Below are 20678 nucleotides of genomic sequence, written 5' to 3' on the forward strand. Positions count from 1 at the left end.
ACTCCCTCCCTCTCTACCCACCCCTCACTCTATCCCTCTCTACCCACCCCTCCCTCCCTCCCCACCCCTCCCTCCCTCTCTACCCACCCCTCACTCTCTACCCACCCCTCACTCACTCCCTCCCTCTCTACCCACCCCTCACTCACTCCCTCCCTCTCTACCCACCCCTCACTCCCTCTCTACCCACCCCCACTCACTCCCTCCCTCTCTACCCACCCCTCCCTCTCCTACCCACCCCTCACTCCCTCCCTCTCTACCCACCCCTCACTCCCTCCCTCTCTACCCACCCCTCACTCACCCTCCCTCTCTACCCACCCCTCACTCACCCCTCCCTCTCCCACCCCTCACTCACTCACTCCCTCCCTCTCTACCCACCCCTCACTCCCTCCCTCTCTACCCGCCCCTCACTCACTCCATCCATCCCTCTCTACCCACCCCTCACTCCCTCCCTCTCTACCCACCCCTCACTCTCTCCCTCTCTACCCACCCCTCACTCTCTCCCTCTCTACCCACCCCTCACTCCCTCCCTCTCTACCCACCCCTCCCTCTCTCTCTACCTACCCACCCCTCCCTCCCTCCCTCTCCACTCTCCATTAAGTCCCAGAGAGCTTGAAAGAAAAGACGGTCACATGCTTCTGATTTGTCACAAAAACAAACTGTGTTAAAAGTCCAAACTAAGGGGGGCAGCTAAGCCCAAGCCACAAACAAATACATAGTCTATCCCAATGTTTTCAAAGTTAGCTAATCCAATGTAAAGATATTTTTATTAAAATATTTATGGGATACACATCCATGTTCATAGAATTCTGAACAAACATACAGTAAGTTCTCTTCTGCACTACTAGGCTAACCAAAGTTAGTGAAAGCTTGCTGGCTGCTCCATTCTCCTTCTGCATGGATACATTCTCCTGGCCAGCCTATAACACAACACCAGCTAAAAGCCTTCTGCCATTTTACCTTACCACTCCACAAGTGATTCACTAGGGAAAGATGTAACATGTTTATCAAATATTTGAGAAGTTTGTGTGGGGAACACATGTGGGTTGACATAAGACCTTAGACTACTAAGTGGGTCTGATAGGCTGTGAAGTGTTTCCTACATAGTGCACAACTTTTGACCACTGCCCTAACTGCTGGTCAAAAGTAATGCACTATGTAGGGAAAAGGGTGCCATATGGGATGCAGTCAGCCAGATCCTGCTCCCTCCTGTGGGCCATGGGGCCCTGTTGGCCTCAGCTCCCCCATGTGGGCCATGGGGCCCTGTCGTTTGCTCTCAGCTCCCTCCTGTGGGCCATGGGGCCCTGTTGGCCTCAGCTCCCCCATGTGGGCCATGGGGCCCTGTCGTTTGCTCTCAGCTCCCTCCTGTGGGCCATGGGGCCCTGTTGGCCTCAGCTCCCCCATGTGGGCCATGAGGCCCTGTCGTTTGCTCTCAGCTCCCTCCTGTGGGCCATGGGGCCCTGTCGTTTGCTCTCAGCTCCCCCATGTGGGCCATGGGGCCCTGTTGTTTGCTCTCAGCCCCCTCCTGTGGGCCATGGGGCCCTGTCATTTGCTCTCAGCTCCTTCCTGTGGAACATGGGGCCCTGTCGTTTGCTCTCAGCCCTCTCCTGTCGGCCATGGGGCCCTGTCGTTTGCTCTCAGGCCCCTCCTGTGGGCCATCGGGCCCGGTCGGCCTCAGCCCCCTGTCGTTTGCTCTCAGGCCCCTCCTGTGGGCCATGGGGCCCGGTCGGCCTCAGCCCCCTCCTGTGGGCCATGGTGCCCGGTCGGCCTCAGCCCCCTCCTGTGGGCCATGGGGCCCGGTCGGCCTCAGCCCCCTCCTGTGGGCCACGGGGCCCGGTCGGCCTCAGCCCCCTCCTGTGGGCCATGGGGCCCGGTCGGCCTCAGCTCCCTCCTGTGGGCCATGGGGCCCGGTCGGCCTCAGCTCCCTCCTGTGGGCCATGGGGCCCGGTCGGCCTCAGCCCCCTCCTCTGGGCCATGGGGCCCGGTTGGCCTCAGCCCCTTCCTCTGGGCCATGGGGCCCGGTTGGCCTCAGCCCCCTCCTCTGGGCCATGGGGTCCGGTTGGCCTCAGCCCTTTCATGTGGGCCACGGGGCCCGGTCGGCCTCAGCCCCCTCCTGTGGGCCATGGGGCCCGGTTGGCCTCAGCTCCCTCCTGTGGGCCATGGTGCCTGGCTGGGCCAGCAATTTAGCCTGTGTCTCAAATGGCACTCTTGTCCATCACCCTATTCCATATGTAGAGCACTACTATGAAAGTATTAACACTATTAGGGAATAGGTTGCTATTTGGGATGCGGCCTTAGTCTCTCCAAATAAAGAGGCACAGCAAGAGGGATTTAAAATCTCCAAGGTTGAAGAAGCCAAGGTGACATACAGTCAGTTTTTTCTTTCCTGCAATGGGCCCAGACTGGCAGGATTTCATAGCACTGAGCCACGTGAGGTGACTGAAGTTTAGAGGAGCGGGAGAGGGAGAGAAGGAAGGGGAGGAGGATGACGCAATGCCCCCTGAATTTAAACACGTCCCTCCCCCCTCGTTCTCTTGCTCTTTCACCGACACCAAGGCAGAGTGAAACAGTCCAGAAACTGTCAGCGTCCCAAATGGTACCCTATTCCCAGTCTAAAGTAGTATACTGTAATAGAGAATAGGGTGCCATTGGGGACGCAGCCCCAGTCAGGAACACATTACCTAATGCTGTGGGCCACAGAGTCCGCCATTGTGGCTAAAGCTGAGTGTGACGTGGTGCCATGCACTGAGCAACGCCTCTCTCCTGAAGTCCCCCTACAGGGGTCTACCAGGCTGCGTATGCCGCTGCGGCTCTGAGTGGGTCGGGTGACATGGGAGCTCACCGTACACTGGCACAAACTGGCTGCCACTGGACAGAACACACATTGTGCCCCTCAGACTCCGTGTTAAGGCCCAGAACTGACCATAACGGCCGGAGAATGGACACATCCGTTACGCGCACACGCACACAGCTTCCTTCATAATAAAGGATCTGACAGAGTCCCGTGCTTTATGGGCCGGATGTAAACACACTAAGTGAACAGATTGTTTGAGGACGACGTTCAGCTGATGACAGAGCCACACAAGGAAGCATGAGTTACCATAGAAACTGGGTTTGGCTAACATCAAAAACTTTGTGTAACACATGATCTAGCCTAGTGAAAAAGTGAATTAACAGTGACTGGTGGCTTCTATGGGAAAGCCTACTTGATCTCAGATACTGGGGTTTCATTTTGTACCAGTGTTGGAAGTTACCCTCTGTCGGGTATCACGTATAGGGTGCCCTCTGTCGGGTATCCCGTATAGGGTGCCCTCTGTCGGGTATCCCGTATAGGGTGCCCTCTGTCGGGTATCCCGTATAGGGTGCCCTCTGTCGGGTATCACGTATAGGGTGCCCTCTGTCGGGTATCACGTATAGGGTGCCCTCTGTCGGGTATCACGTATAGGGTGCCCTCTGTCGGGTATCCCGTATAGGGTGCCCTCTGTCGGGTATCCCGTATAGGGTGCCCTCTGTCGGGTATCCCGTATAGGGTGCCCTCTGTCGGGTATCACGTATAGGGTGCCCTCTGTCGGGTATCACGTATAGGGTGCCCTCTGTCGGGTATCCCGTATAGGGTGCCCTCTGTCGGGTATCCCGTATAGGGTGCCCTCTGTCGGGTATCACGTATAGGGTGCCCTCTGTCGGGTATCCCGTATAGGGTGCCCTCTGTCGGGTATCCCGTATAGGGTGCCCTCTGTCGGGTATCACGTATAGGGTGCCCTCTGTCGGGTATCCGTAGGGTGCCCTCTGTCGGGTATCCCGTATAGGGTGCCCTCTGTATCCCGGTATGCCCTCTGTCGGGTATCCGGGGGTGCCCTCTGTCGGGTATCCCGTATAGGGTGCCCTCTGTCGGGTATCCCGTACCCTCTGTATCCCGGGTGCCCTCTGTCGGGTATCACGTATAGGGTGCCCTCTGTCGGGTATCACGTATAGGGTGCCCTCTGTCGGGTATCACCCTCTGTATAGGGTGCCCTCTGTCGGGTATCCCGTATAGGGTGCCCTCTGTATATCCCGGGTGCCCTCTGTCGGGTATCACGTATAGGGTGCCCTCTGTCGGGTATCTGTCGGGTATCCCGTATAGGGTGCCCTCTGTCGGGTATCCCGTATAGGGTGCCCTCTGTCGGGTATCCCGTATAGGGTGCCCTCTGTCGGGTATCACGTATAGGGTGCCCTCTGTCGGGTATCACGTATAGGGTGCCCTCTGTCGGGTATCCCGTATAGGGTGCCCTCTGTCGGGTATCCCGTATAGGGTGCCCTCTGTCGGGTATCACGTATAGGGTGCCCTCTGTCGGGTATCACGTATAGGGTGCCCTCTGTCGGGTATCCCCCTCTGTCGTATAGGGGTGCCCTCTGTCGGGTGCCCTCTGTCGGGTATCCCGTATAGGGTGCCCTCTGTCGGGTATCACGTATAGGGTGCCCTCTGTCGGGTATCACGTATAGGGTGCCCTCTGTCGGGTATCCCGTATCCCTCTGTCGGGTATCCCGTAGGGTGCCCTCTGTCGGGTATCCCGTATAGGGTGCCCTCTGTCGGGTATCACGTATAGGGTGCCCTCTGTCGGGTATCACGTATAGGGTGCCCTCTGTCGGGTATCACCCTCTGTATCCCGTAGGGTGCCCTCTGTCGGGTATCATAGGGTGCCCTCTGTCGGGTATCACGTAGGGTGCCCTCTGTCGGGTATCACGTATAGGGTGCCCTCTGTCGGGTATCACGTATAGGGTGCCCTCTGTCGGGTATCACGTATAGGGTGCCCTCTGTCGGGTATCACGTATCACGGGTGCCCTCTGTCGGGTATCCCGTATAGGGTGCCCTCTGTCGGGTATCCCGTATAGGGTGCCCTCTGTCGGGTATCACGGGTGCCCTCTGTCGGGTATCACGTATAGGGTGCCCTCTGTCGGGTATCCCGTATAGGGTGCCCTCTGTCGGGTATCCCCCGTATAGGGTGCCCTCTGTCGGGTATCCTGTCGTATCCCGTAGGGTGCCCTCTGTCGGGTATCACGTATAGGGTGCCCTCTGTCGGGTATCCCGTATAGGGTGCCCTCTGTCGGGTATCACGTATAGGGTGCCCTCTGTCGGGTATCCTGTATAGGGCGCCCGCTGCAGCTTTTCTAGAAAGAGAGCTACTTCAAAAAAATGAAACACGTCGCAAGCTACAATTATTTTTTTCTAGCTTTCAAATAGGCACATTCTTCTCTTCTCTCCCCCTGGGTCCTAATTGTACAAGAGAAAGTAGTCTGTCAACATACTTGGTAAAATAATGCTTAATAAACAACTCTAAGGGGGACCTATAAAATATGACCACCCTCCAAAAAAATTGTTTAATATTTTCCTAAATGATGTTCTGAGTTTTATTTTGCCTGGTTTAAGATTTGTTTTAGTTTTTCACTCTTAAAATTACAATTGTTCACAAAGAAAAAACTAATTGGATGTTCTGAGTCCATGTTAATGTTTAAATCATATCAGAAGACAATTATTTTTTGGTCTCGAAGAAAACTAACACATTTAGATTTTTTTGTATAATTCACTTTAATTGTGCATCTGGCCCTTTAATTGCACACCTAGTGAGTAAGGAATGTGCCGGTCTAGCGATGGTTCTGTACTGTTGCTGCTCATTTCATGGCGAAGTTTGCAAATGTATAATAAATCAAAAACAGAAAAGTCACATTTACAAGTATTCAGACCCTTTACTCAGCACCTTTGGCATCGATTACAGCCTCAAGTATTCTTAGGTATAACACTACAAGCTTGGCACGCCTGTATTTGGGGAATTTCTCCCATTCTTCTCTGCATATCCTCTTAAGCTCTATCAGATTGGAAGGAGAGCTTTGCTGCACAGATATTTTCAGGTCTCTCCAGAGATGTTCGATCAGGTTCAAGTTTGGGCTCTGGCTGGGCCACTCAGACATTCAATGACTTGTCCCGAAGCCACTCCTGCATTGTCTTGCCGTTGTCTTTGCCTCGATCCTGTCTATTGTCCCTGTCCCTGCTGCTGAAAAACATCCCCACAGCATGATGCTGCCACTACCATGCTTCACCGTAGTGATGATGCTAGGTTTCCTCCAGACGTGACGCTTGGCATTCAGGCCAAATAGTTCAATCTTGGTTTCATCAGACCAGAGAATCTTGTTTCTCATGGTCTGAGAGACTTTAGGTGCCTCTTGGCAAACTCCAAGCGGGCTATCATGTGCCTTTTACTGAGAAGCGGCTTCCGTCTGGCCACTCTACCATAAAGGCCTGATTGGTGGAGTGCTGCAGAAATGGTTGTCCTTCTGGAAGTTTCTCCCCATCTCAACAGAGGAACTCTACAGCTCTGTCAGAGTGACCATCGGGTACTTGGTCACCTCCCTGACCAAGGCCCTTCTCCCCCGACCACTATCTCTTGGTTGTTCCAAACTTCTTCCATTTATGAATGGAGGCAAGTGTGTTCTTGGGGATCTTCAATGGTGCAGACATGTTTTGGTACCCTTCCCCAGATCTATTTCTCGACACAATCCTGTGTCGGAGCTCCACAGACAATTCCTTCGACCTCATGGCTTGGTTTTTGCTCTGACATGCACTGTCAACTGTGGGACCTTTAATAGACAGGTGTGTGCCTTTCCAAATCATGTACAATTAATCAAGTTGTAGAAACATCTGAAGGATGATCAATGGAAACAGGATGCACCTGAGCTTAATTACCAGTCTCTGAATACTTAATACTTAAACTACCGTTCAAAAGATTGGGGTCAGTTAGAAAGGTCCTTGTTTTTGAAAGAAAAGCAGATTTTTTGTCCATTAACCCCTATTGGCAATTGAAAGGGATATCGACCAGATTCCTTATTCTACGTATTCCCTAAGGTGTCTACAGCCTTTAGACGTAGTTTCAAGCCTTTATGTTGAAGAATGAGCATAAACGACTACATTGTGTAAGTGGCCAGCTCTCAGAGTGATTCTTGCGTAAAAGACAGAAGTAGTCATTTTTCCACTCGCTCCTACTGAAAAGCCAATTGTCCTGGTTGATATATTATCTAATAGATATTTGAAAAACACCTTGAGGATTGATTATAAAAAACGTTTGCCATGTTTCTGTCGATATTATGGATATAATTTGTTGTGACCGCTATTTCCGGTGGATTTCTCAATATAACGTGACCAACAAACGGAGGTATTTTGGGTATAAAAATAATCTTTATGGAACAAAAGGAACATTTGCTGTCTAACTGGGAGTCTCGGCAGTGAAAACATCAGAAGATCATCAAAGGTAAACGATTAATTTGATTGCTTTTCTGATTTTCGTGACCAAGCTTCCTGCTGCTAGCTGGACATAATGCTATGCTAGGCTATCGATAAACTTACACAAACGCTTGTCTTGCTTTGGCAGCTTCATTAAATAGTATCCGCAAAACACCCGTCTCAACTTCAACAGTGAAGAGGTGACTCCGGGAAGCTGGCATTCTAAGCAGAGTTCCTCTGTCCAGTGTCTGCGTTGTTTTTCTCACCGTAATCTTTTATTTTTATTGGCTAGTCTGAGATATGCCAGCTAGAAGGCCAGCATCGGGGTCGCCTCTTCACTGTTGAGACGGGTGTTTTGCGGGTACTATTTAATGAAGCTGCCAGTTGAGGACATGAGGCATCTGTTTCTCAAACTAGACACTCTAATGTACTTGTCCTCTTGCTCAGTTGTGCACCGAGGCCTCCCACTCCTCTTTCTATTGTGGTTAGAGCCAGTCTGAATCTAGTTGGTGATCCCTGATCTGCAGGGTACCATCTGTAGCCCTCAAACGCAACTCTGGTCCTCGAAAACCAGTTCTACTGCTTTTTGTCATTGTTCCCCCTCTAATCAGGGACTGATTTAGGTTGGAATTAATGATTAGGTAGAACAGTAAACCCTCAGGTTCCGGACTTCGTAGGGTAAGAGTTGAGCACCCTTGATCTATAGGGTACCATCTAAAAACTAACTCTTGCCGTTTTTAAAGTAGATGTTTCCCTTTTGGCCTCCATTATGTACATTTTCTGGGTGGAAAATAATACAGTGATCATGGACGTCTGTTTTTGAACATGCGTGTGTGATCACCCACCTTTTGCCCCTGTTTCAGTGGCTCGATGGTCAAACTGTCTGCTCCTATGTCCACTATGGTCCCCAGCTGGAACCCATCTCCTGGGTGGGGCGCCCACACCGGCTTCCCATCCTCCATGACACTACAAGACAAGAGGACAGACACAGGGGGCCATTAGAGGCTGGTTCCTTTCCTAAAGCCATCAAAACAGTTATCACATTTAATTCACACTTTTTAAAAATTCCTTCATCCCCAAGGGGCATTTAGCCTACAAAGTTATTACAAAATGTACAGGCTAGCACTACAAATATGAAGACAATAGATCAAGCAAAACTGTGTATGGAATGGCTAATACTCACTCCCAGTATGCTTTAAAATTGAATAGCCTATATTTCTAAATCCTATTTTCAAGGTGTTTGCTTAATTTCACTGGCACTAGACTTATACCCAAATGCCACCCTATTCCCTTTATAGTGAACTACTTTTGCCCAGGGCATTTGGGGTGCACACTAATTGTAGAGTATTTGTAGCCTACCCTAAGCAGATGAGCAGCACACCAGCAGATTCAGGTTAAACACATTCTCCTGGGCCTTGCTGTGGCCAGGTCTCCAATAATCATGTTGTTGAGTCCAACCACCAGCTGATCCTGTTACTGTGGTGAGATTACAATACAGTAGAATGAGCAGCCTAACAGCCCCTCAGGGAAATCTGCAGCCACCCCAGGCTGTTGTGTTGTGATCCATAAAAAACACAAAGCCTAAAGGGATGACAGACAGGCCACAAACTACTTCAATGTGTAGGCCTAAGTCTGGGCCAAAACAACTCTGACGTAAGACCCCATAGAGCAGCGTTTCCCAAACTCGGTCCTGGGGACCCCAAGGGAAGCATGTTTAGTTGTTTTGCCCTAGAACTAAACAATATTTTGTTCTTGCTTGATACCGTAAAGAAAGCCAAAGTCAGCTATACCTGCGCCAAAACTCTGCTACTTGTCCATCCTATAGCTTGTTCTCCATCTTCTTTTTAAATAGTGAGCAAACATGATTTCCACACTTTTATTTCCCTGACTGATCAAAACTAGCTTTCTCATGCTCTCTTGTTTCTCTGTATCAGACATATAGTGAGCAATATGTTAGGACCATTAAATTGCAGTATCAAATCGCAATACATATCGTATAGGCACCTAAGTATTGGGATAATATCGTTACTTAAGGAGCCTTGCAATTCTCAGCAGTAACATTAGCGGCACACTGGAGCCGGATGCCCACATTTAAGTTTCTCCAATTCAGAGTTTGTTCCAGATAGGGGTCTGTTGACCGAGAATTGAGACACAAATCTGTAGAGTTTGTCCAGGTCCCAGGACCTTAGGGTGTCCAGACTCCTAGACCTTAGTGCTGCTTTTGACACCATCAATGACCACATTCTTTTGGAAAGATTGGAAACCCAAATTGGTCTACACGGACAAGTTCTGGCCTGGGTTAGATCTTATCTGTCGGAAAGATATCAGTTTTTCTCTGTGGATGGTTTGTCCTCTAACAAATCAACTGTAAGTTTCAGTGTTCCTCAAGGCTTTGTTTTAGGACCACTATTGTTTACACTATATATTTTACGTCTTGGGGATGTCATTCGAAAACATAATGTTAACTTTCACTTTCACATTAAAATACAGGTGCCACAGACACAAATAACTATGCTAAAATTAAAAGCAAACAAACTCAATGAGTGAAATGTCAGACTAAGTTTGTTCAGCATCTCCTCAGGGGTTTTCCCTCTTGTGAAACAATGGAATAGCTAGGGCCTGATCAACTTGGCACTGACAATGAGCCTTAGTCCAGAATTGACAAACTAATAGGCCTGGTTGTGTTTAGCTGCTTTAACGTCTAAGGGGTGTGCTGATCCTATTAACCTACTAAAAAGGGTGAGATCATAAATAATAATGGAACATATTTTCTTGTTATAAGAAGAGGAACACTAGTAAAGCCAACCAAATTATGTCTAGGCCTATTCACAATGTTACTGGCCACAACAACAAACGATACAACTAGCCTACATGGGTGCTTGCCTGCAATCTTAAAGTTATTTTTGTCTGGTAATCAAAGTGGAACAAACTTCCTTAAGCTGGAGAGTTTTGAATGTGGACCGTCAATCAAAATAACCTCTATAACAATTCAGCACTGTGCCAAGAGCTGACTGGGTCTTTGCTTTTCACATCATCCTAAAATAAGCCAAATTCAATAATACCCAAAATATCACATCATCCATTCAAACACGGAACTCTCCATGCCTCAGCAGCATAGAAGGCTCTAAGATTCCAGGAATGTCCCTTTATCCAATCAGGTGTAGCAAAGCATAGGTCAAAGGTTGCTAGTAACTTATTGGCTGGGCTGTAAAAATCACCTGCCAATGTAAGTACTACACATCACATCCTCATTCTGAAGTGTAATTCCATCTGAATATACTATCAAATCAAAGTTGATTGGTCACATACACAGACTTGCAGATGTTATTGCAGGTGCAGCGAAATGCTTGTGTTTCTAGTTCCAGTGCAGTAATACAAAACAATACACACATGATCCAAAAAGTAAAAATTAAGAAATTAAGACATTTCAGAACGAGCAACGTCAGAGAGCATTAGTGAGGTCGGGCACTGATGCTGGCCGATTAGGCTTGGCTCTGTGGTCGTGAAACTCATGCAAAACTCATAATAATAATATATTAGCAGGCAGTGTTTAGACTGTCCACTTTGAAGTGCTAAGACAGAGTGGCTATATAAGGAATGGAACATATATGAACAGGGCCTGCTACCATTATAACCTATACAGCTGTCAGATGTGGGCATTAACAAGCAAGAACTGAGATGGAAAGATAATGGTGGAGAAAGGTCAAGAGGAGACATTTTCGTATAGAGGGAGGGGATTCTATACGTAATGCAAAGATGGGAGAACTATAAGGCAAATAGGAGTTGTTCATGTACATACAAAGAGTGACTATATGTGCAATGTAAAGACGGGAAAAACTATAAAGTCAGAACTCTGTAATTAGAGAATTTTGTCTTTTCCATGGAAGGGCTGTTACGTTTGTAATAAAGTCTAAATTGAATTCACAAGTTCCGGTATCTGTGCAAATATTTGACTCAAGATTTTCCACAACAGCTCGCAGTCGGCGTTCCAATTCATCCCAAAGGTGTTCGATGGGGTTGAGGTTAGGACTCTGTGCAGGCCAGTCAAGTTCTTCAACACATCTCGACAAACCATTTCTGCATGGACTTCGCTTTGCGCATAGGGACATTGTCATGCTGAAACAGGAAGGGGCCTTCCCTAAACTGTTGGCACAAAGTTAGAAGCACAGAATTGTCAAGAATGTAATTGTATGCTGTAGCGTTAAGATTTCCCTTCACTGGAACTAAGAGACCTAGCCCGAACCATGAAAAACAGCCCCAGACCATTATTCCAACTTTACAGATGACACTATGTATTGGAGAAGGTAGCGTTCTCCTGGCATAAGCCAAACCCAGAATTGTCCGTCAGACTGCCAAATGGTGAAGTGTGATTCATCACTCCAGAGAATGCATTTCCACTCCTCCAGAATTCAATGCTTTACACCACCCCAGCTGAAGCTTGGCATTGTGCATGGTGATCTTAGGCTTGTGTGCGGCTGCTCGGCCATGGAAACCTATTTCATGAAGCTACTGACGAACAGTATTTGTGTTGACGTTGCTTCCAGAAGCAGTTTGGAACTCTGTAGTGAGTGTTGCAACCGAGGACAGACGATCTTTACGTGCTACGTCGCTCGGCGGCCCCGTTCTATGAGCATGTGTGGCCCACCGTATCACGGCATGAAAGTTGTTGCTCCTAGACGTTTCTACTTCACAATAACAGTACTTACAGTTGACCCAAGGAGCTCTAGCAGGGCATACATTTGACGAATTCACTTGTTGGAAAGGTGGCATCCTATGACGGTGCTACATTGAAAGTCACTGAGCTCTTAAGTAAGGCCAGTCTACTGCCAATTTTTGTCTATGGAGATTGCATGGCGGTGGAACACTTTTGACACCTTGTAGAGTCCATGCACTAACAAATTGAAGCTGTTCTGAGGGCAAAAGGGGTTCAACTCAATATCAGGAAGGTGTTCTTAATGTTTTGTACACTCAGAATATAATGGTGTGTATAGACAGTATGAACGCTATATGAATAGAAAAGGTGTGTAAAGCAGTAGTTATACTGTATTTGATGAGTCATGACTAGAATACAGTGTATACATGTGAAGTGATCAAACAGTATGAACATTATTAAAAGTGACCAGTGTTTAATGTACATAGTAGGGCAGCAGTCTCTAAGATGCAGGATAGAGTACCGGGTGATAGCCAGCTACTAACGGTGACTAAGGTTCAGGGCAGGGTACTGGGCGGAGGCTGGCTAGCAGCTAGTGGTGACTGTTTACTAGGTATTCTCTATTATCTGTTCATAATATCTCGCTACACCTGCCCAATAACGGTACGGCACATGGCTAACGTCACTCTGACCAGTCTCTATTGAGGAGTGGGAAGTATTCCCAATACTAAGACACGTGACATCAGCACTGATGATGCAGGATTATTTGAATTAGTGTGTCAAAGCGTCATTCCTGAAAACACATCAGGATCAGTGGAGGCTGCTGAGGGGAGAACGGCTCATAATAATGTCTGGAACGGAGCCAAATGGAATGGCATCAAACCATGTGTTTGGCATATTTGATGCCACTCCTCCCCAATTAAGGTGCCACCAACCTCCTGTGGATCAGGATATGAGGTCAATACTCAAAATCCCTCCTGGCTTCCTGATGACACGTTCACGGGTCGCTTATCAGATTAACCCAGTTAAATATTACTTTAGGACATTTCCATTCCGTCATTCAAGGTGTGGTGGTGGTCTTAGTTCAGTAGAAACGGAATGCAATCCAGTTTGCATTTCAAGATGACTAGAATAACTACTATTACTAGGCCGTAAGTAAATATTTGGATGCAAACAAACGGTGTGCCCACCCACAATTAAAGCAGTAGCCTACTCTATTCACATTATCCAAATGTGTTACTAGAACTGCCTTGGCGAGCCATGCAGAGCAGAACAAAGAGTGGCAAGACCGATCGTGAAAACCACCCACAGCAGCCAACACTCTGCATCTGAACATCTGACAGTGTAGCTTCAACTCAAATCCCATTTTATCTGTCACATACACATACAGTGGGGCAAAAAAGTATTTAGTCAGCCACCAATTGTGCTAGTTCTCCCACTTAAAAAGATGAGAGAGGCCTGTAATTTTCATCATAGGTACACTTCAACTATGAAAGACAAAATGAGAAAAAAAAATCCAGAAAATCACATCAGTGATGTGTATGGCGAGGGACTTGAAGCTTCCACCTTCTCCACTGCGGCCCCGTCGATGTGGATAGGGGCGTGCTCCCTCTGCTGTTTCCTGAAGTCCACCATCAAATCAAATTGTATTAGTCACATGCGCTGAATACAACAGGTATAGATAGACCTTACAGTGAAATGCTTACTTACGAGCCCCCAACCGACAGTGCAGTTTTAAAAAAATACGGATAAGAATAAGAGATAAAAGTAACAAGTAATTAAAGAGGAGCAGTAAAAAATAACATTATATACAGGGGGGTGTAATGTAAATGATGTAAATGGTGCCGATACAGAGTCAATGTGCGGAGGTACCGGTTAATTGAGGTAGTATGTACATGTAGGTAGAGTTAATTAATGTGACTATGCATAGATGACAACAGAGAGTGGTAGTGGTGTGGAGAGGGGCTTCACACCATTGCCACAATCAGCTCCTTTGTTTTGTTGAAGTTGAGTGAGAAGTTATTTTAGTGGCACCACTCTCCCAGGGCCCTCACCTCCTCCCTGTAGGCTGTCTCGTCATTGTTGGTAATCAGGCCTACTAATATTGTGTCATCTGCAAACTTGATGATTGAATTGTAAGCGTGCGTGGCCACGCAGTCATGGGTGAACAGGGAGTACAGGAGTGGGCTGAGCACACACCCTTGTGTTGCCCCTATGTTGAGGATCAGCGAAGTGGAGGTGTTGTTTTCCACCTTCACCCCCTGGGGGTGACCCGTTAGGAAATCCAGGACCCAGTTGCACAGGGCAGGGTTTGGAATCAGGGCCCCGAGCTTAATGGTGAGCTTGGAGGGTATGCTGAGCTATAGTCAATGAACAGCATTCTTACATAGGTATTCCCATTGTCCAGATGGGATAGGGCAGTGTGCAGTGCGATGGCGATAGCATCATCTGTGGATCTATTGGGGTGGTAAGCATATTGAAGTGGATCTAGGGTGTCAGGTAAGGTAGAGGTGATATGATCCTTAACTAGCCTCTCAATGACTTCATGATGACGTGGGGCAATAGTAATTTAGTTCAGTTACCTTTGCTTTCTTGGGTCGAGGAACAATGGTGGACATCTTGACGCAAGTGGGGACAGCAGACTGGGATAGGGAGAGATTGAATATGTCCGTAAACACCCCACCCAGCTGGTCTGCGTACGCTCTGATGACGCGGCTATGGATGCCGTCTGGGCCGGCAGCCTTGCGAGGGTTAACACGCTTAAATGTCTTACTCATGTCAGCCACGGAGAAGGAGTCCTTGGTAGCGGGCCGCGTCGGTGGCACTGTGCTATCCTCAAAGCAGGTGAAGAAGGTGTTTACCTTGTCCAGAAGTAAGACGGTGTCCGCCGACATGGCTGGGTTTCCCTTTGTAGTCCGTGATGGTCTGTAGACCCTGCCACCTCTGGTGTCTGAGCCGTTGAATTGTGACTCCACTTTGTCTCTGTACTGATGCTTTGCCAGTTTGATTGTCTTACGGCAGGAATAACTACACTGTTTGTATTCAACCATATTCACAGTCACCATGGATAAATGCCATGGATAAATAAGGAGGTTCGCACTTTCAGTTTAGCGTAAATTCTCCCATCTATCCACGGTTTCTGGTTTGGGTAGGTTTTAATAGTCAGAGGTTACACTTCCTGATGAACTCAGTCACCGCATCAATGTATTTGTCAATGTTATTCTCTGAGGCTACCTGGAACATATCCCAGTCCGCATGATCTTGAAGCATGGATTCCGATTGGTCAGACCAGCGTTGAATAGACCTTAACAGAAAGTACCCGTGCTGAGTTTGTGCCTAAAGGAAGGGAGGATCAAAATGGAGTCATGATCAGGGAGGGCGGGGCATTTCAAAAAGTTGAGTAGTAGTGATCTAATGTTTTCCCAGCGCGAGAACTACAGTCAATGTGTTGGTAGAACTTCAGTAGCGTTTTCCTCAGATTTCCTTTGTTAAAATCGCCAGCTACAATAAATGCAGCCTCAGGATATGTGGTTTCCAGTTTGCATCCAGTGTAGTTCTTTGAGGGCCACTGTGGTATTGGCTTGAGGGGGACAATACACAGTTGTGACTATAACCGAAGATAATTCTCTTCGGAGGTAATATGGTTGGCATTTGATTGTGAGGTATTCTAGGTCGGGTGAACAAAAGGACTTGAGTTTCTGTATGTTATCACAATCACACCATGAGTAGCTAATCATGAAACAAATACCCCCGCCTTTCCTCTTCCCTGGAGAGTTCTTTATTCCTGTCTGTGCGATGTACTGAGAACCCAGCGTGTTGTATGGACGGGGACAGTATATCCCGAGAGAGCCATGTTTCAGTGAAACAGTATGTTACAATACCTGATGTCGCTATGGAAGGAGATCCTCCCCTGAGCTCATCTACTTTATTATCCAGAGACTGAACATTAGCAAGTAATATACTGGAAGTGGTGGATGGTGTGCACAACACCTGAGTCGGACTAGAAATCCACTCCGAATGCCTCTTCTCCGCCTGCAGTGTTTTGGAGCAGCCTCTGGATGAAGTTATATTGCACTGGTGGGTACGAACAAAGGATCAAATTCAGGAAAGTCGTATTCCTGGTCGTAATGATGGTGAGTTACCTCTGCTCTGACATCCAAAAGTTATTTCCAGCTGTATGTAATAAAAAATCATTTAAAAACAAGGCAAATAATGTACGAAATAACACACACAAAAAATACTACAAAGTTTCTTAGGAGCTAGAAGCAGAGCTGCCTTACATCTTACTATAGAATTATTGAAGGTTCAACGTTCCCCGAAAATGACTGAAAATACACGTAGGCCCAAGTGTTCACAAACAGAATTGCTGTCACATTCTAGCTAGTAGCCTAAGTCACAATAGCAAAGATCTGTATTTGTCAGAGAGTCCTTATACAGGGCTACCTGGCATACAGAATGCATGCTGATTATCATATCAAATATCCATTAGTGTGTAAAACTAAAGACAGAGATGCTAATTGAACAGATTTCACATATGGCTTGCCTACCGTTCCTTCCTCCTGATAACTCAGGGAGGGGAAAGTAAGCACAGTGATAGAAGCTATCTGACTCTTTGCGTCCCAAATGGAACCCTATTCCCTATATAGCGCATAATATTTTGACCAGAGCCCAATAGCCCTATACAGAAAATATATGGTGGTTTATATGATGGTAATACAGTAATACAGAATCACGTCTGATCATGCGATTACCACATGCCATTCTGGAGAGAGTAGGCTAGGAGTTGCTACTTCTCTTGATCCAGGCAATCAACTCAAAGATTGCCACTTTTGAGGCACTTTAGGTGTGCCAGTCAATCTTCACAACTCACACTATTGCTCAATAACTAATGCAGGCACTATGGCACATCTGATATAGTTTGAGCAATGTGCATTTGAAGGAAATGTGTTGCCAATCACTGGGCAGAGGAAAGGGCACACACATTTGTTTGATTGGCCTTGTGACAAGGGACATAATCCCAAATGGCACCCTATTCTCTATGTAGTGTACTGTATAGGGAATAGGATACCATTTAGGACTCAGTCAAGGTCCTACTGTGATGTATTGCTACTGTACATGGTAACTCCAGCTCAGTGCCCAGCCAAATGCCTGGGAAACATAGAAGCCATTTTCACCGGAAAGGGATTTTTTTTGCGTGACGTGCTGGCTGAGCACACCTGGCCTTTACAACGCTGTGTAACAAGGAGGTATTTGCTTAATAGCTCACGTACCACATCTTTTGCAATTTACACATGCAAAGAAATTTGACTATGAAGACATCAAGGCTCATCGTTTGTTCTGACATGCAGCAGAACTTGAGCAATGCACAATGCTTTGTTTGTTACCATTTTTGTATTTTTTTATTTCACCTTTATTTAACCAGGTAGGCCAGTTGAGAACAAGTTCTCATTTACAACTGCGACCTGGCCAATATAAAGCAAAGCAGTGCGACAAAATCAACAACACAGAGTTACACATGGGATAAACAAACGTACAGTCAATCTATGATGTAGTATGTGCAAATGTAGCAGAATTAGGGCGGTAAGGCAATAAATAATTACAATTTAGCATTAACACTGGAGTGATAGATGTGCAGATGATGATATGCAAGTAAGAGATACTGGGGTGCAAAAGTAAATAACATATGGGTACTCCATGAATACAACATAGAAAACATGGAACATAGTGGGACCTGGAAAGGGTTGACTTGTTGTTTGTTTAATGGTACATTGTTGTTTGTTTAATGGTACATAGTGGGACCTGGGAAAGGTTGACTTGTTGTTTGTTTAATGGTGCATTGTTGTTTTTTTAATGGTACATTGTTGTTTGTTTAATGGTACATAGTGGGACCTGGGAAAGGTTGACTTGTTGTTTGTTTAATGGTGCATTGTTGTTTGTTTAATGGTACATTGTTGTTTGTTTAATGGTACATAGTGGGACCTGGGAAAGGTTGACTTGTTGTTCCTTGAATGGAACATAGTGGGACCTGGGAAGGGTTGATTTGTTGTTCCTTGAATGGAACATAGTGGGAACTGGGAAGGGTTGATTTGTTGTTCCTTGAATGGAACATAGTGGAACATATTATTATTATTATTATTATTTATATTAACTGGGAAGGGTTGATTTGTTGTTCCTTGAATGGAACATAGTGGGACCTGGGAAGTGTGATTTGTTGTTCCTTGAATGGAACATAGTGGGACCTGGGAAGAGTTGATTTGTTGTTCCTTGAATGGAACATAGTGGGAACTGGGAAGGGTTGATTTGTTGTTCCTTGAATGGAACATAGTGGGACTTGGGAAGTGTGATTTGTTGTTCCTTGAATGGAACATAGTGGGACCTGGGAAGGGTTGATTTGTTGTTCCTTGAATGGAACATAGTGGAACATATTATTATTATTATTATTATTTATATTAACTGGGAAGGGTTGATTTGTTGTTCCTTGAATGGAACATAGTGGGAACTGGGAAGGGTTGATTTGTTGTTCCTTGAATGGAACATAGTGGGACTTGGGAAGTGTGATTTGTTGTTCCTTGAATGGAACATAGTGGGACCTGGGAAGGGTTGATTTGTTGTTCCTTGAATGGAACATAGTGGGACCTGGGAAGGGTTGATTTGTTGTTCCTTGAATGGAACATAGTGGGACCTGGGAAGGGTTGATTTGTTGTTCCTTGAATGGAACATAGTGGGACCTGGGAAGTGTGATTTGTTGTTCCTTGAATGGAACATAGCGGGACCTGGGAAGGGTTGATTTGTTGTTCCTTGAATGGAACATAGTGGGACCTGGGAAGGGTTGATTTGTTGTTCCTTGAATGGAACATAGTGGGACTTGGGAAGTGTGATTTGTTGTTCCTTGAATGGAACATAGTGGGACCTGGGAAGGGTTGATTTGTTGTTCCTTGAATGGAACATAGTGGGACCTGGGAAGTGTGATTTGTTGTTTGTTTAATGGAACATAGTGGGACCTGGGAAGTGTGATCTGTTGTTCCTTGAATGGAACATAGTGGGAACTGGGAAGGGTTGATTTGTTGTTCCTTGAATGGAACATAGTGGGACCTGGGAAGTGTGATTTGTTGTTTGTTTAATGGAACGTAGTAGGACCTGGGAAGTGTGATTTGTTGTTCCTTGAATGGAACATAGTGGGACCTGGGAAGAGTTGATTTGTTGTTCCTTGAATGGAACATAGTGGGACCTGGGAAGTGTGATTTGTTGTTTGTTTAATGGAACGTAGTAGGACCTGGGAAGTGTGATTTGTTGTTCCTTGAATGGAACATAGTGGGACCTGGGAAGAGTTGATTTGTTGTTCCTTGAATGGAACATAGTGGGAACTGGGAAGGGTTGATTTGTTGTTCCTTGAATGGAACATAGTGGGACCTGGGAAGTGTGATTTGTTGTTTGTTTAATGGAACATAGTGGGACCTGGGAAGTGTGATTTGTTGTTTGTTTAATGGAACATAGTGGGACCTGGGAAGTGTGATTTGTTGTTCCTTGAATGGAACATAGTGGGACCTGGGAAGTGTGATTTGTTGTTTGTTTAATGGAACATAGTGGGACCTGGGAAGTGTGATTTGTTGTTCCTTGAATGGAACATAGTGGGACCTGGGAAGTGTGATTTGTTGTTTGTTTAATGGAACATAGTGGGACCTGGGAAGTGTGATTTGTTGTTCCTTGAATGGAACATAGTGGGACCTGGGAAGTGTGATTTGTTGTTTGTTTAATGGAACATAGTGTGATTGGGGATCATGGTGTCAGCTGCCCCAGAGTGAGTCTGTTTCTCTCTCACTCCACAATCTGACAAACTGCTGAAGCGAAATATGGGAAGAGAACAGCTTAGGGAGGGCGACACGAAGGTCAAGGGGTGGGAGTGTCTATGTGTGGTGGCTGGGAGGGTCAGGATATTTCAGCGAAGACAGTAAACCAAATGGTATTAATATGGATTTTCAGACCAATAGCAGCTGCTGGTTTAAGTGTATTGGATGTTTCTGAAGAGGATTAGGAGAGAAAGGCAGACTGTATCCTATCTATTCTAAAGAAAGCCACTGCTTCCCCAGCAGAGGATGTCAAATCAAAATAGTTGAGAGGCAGCGTTTAAATGGGTTGTGAGTTATGCATGTTGGTCCTCCTCCTCGCTCTGCCACGGCTGGGACAAACAGAGGATTGTAATAGCGGTGTTCGGGACTGTCTGCCACACACTGACAGCTCACCGTCATAGTAAAGGAAAGTCTTGTGGTGAAGAGTGAAACAAAACCTTGTGATATGTTTAGAAACAATGGGCCCAGAGGCAGCACTGAAAAAGAACGAAACTCCAAAGAGCTGAGCCTTCAAAGCCTTTTCAATCTGCTTCAGTCCCTTTCAAGTGCTATGACAGTCAGCATTTTTAGCTTATGCTTAGTTCTATAAATATAGCATATTAAAATAATTAACTAGCATTTCCTGTCCCTCATCCTGTCTACTCATAACGACAGATTATCATGCAAATATTCAAAAATCTGCATGAAGAAAATATGTACATTGTTTTTCACCCCCCAAAAAAATCACAAAAAATCAGTACGTGATGACCTAGCCCACACAAAACACACTTTTTTATGTACCAAATAAAAATACAAAATTCAATGTGATTCCATCATATTTTCAACTCGAAATCGATAGTTTTGTCACAAAAACTGTTGTGTTAAATAACAAATGTGCCTTGACACCTGCACTCTAACCAACAGCTGGCAGATACAGCGCAGATAGGCTGTGAGG

At 46.3% G+C, this 20678-nt stretch overlaps 1 protein-coding gene across 6 annotated transcripts in view; it reads right to left on the minus strand.

Moving 5' to 3' along the window:
• Positions 1-20678, minus strand: part of LOC118398780 (unconventional myosin-VI-like) — a 128698-nt gene that overhangs the window by 87012 nt on the left and 21008 nt on the right. For 5 of the 6 annotated variants that reach the window (XM_035794475.2, XM_035794479.2, XM_035794474.2 and 2 more), the window contains exon 2: positions 8092-8212. In XM_035794475.2, the coding sequence (XP_035650368.1) occupies positions 8092-8208 (117 nt within the window). In that variant the 5' untranslated portion in view covers positions 8209-8212. Of the gene's footprint in view, positions 1-8091; positions 8213-8605; positions 8723-20678 lie in introns of all 6 variants that reach the window. The other variant, XM_035794476.2, reaches the window with a different exon arrangement.

The sequence above is a fragment of the Oncorhynchus keta genome, chromosome 19 (genome assembly GCF_023373465.1).
Source record: "Oncorhynchus keta strain PuntledgeMale-10-30-2019 chromosome 19, Oket_V2, whole genome shotgun sequence".
In the NCBI taxonomy this organism is placed as follows: domain Eukaryota; kingdom Metazoa; phylum Chordata; class Actinopteri; order Salmoniformes; family Salmonidae; genus Oncorhynchus; species Oncorhynchus keta.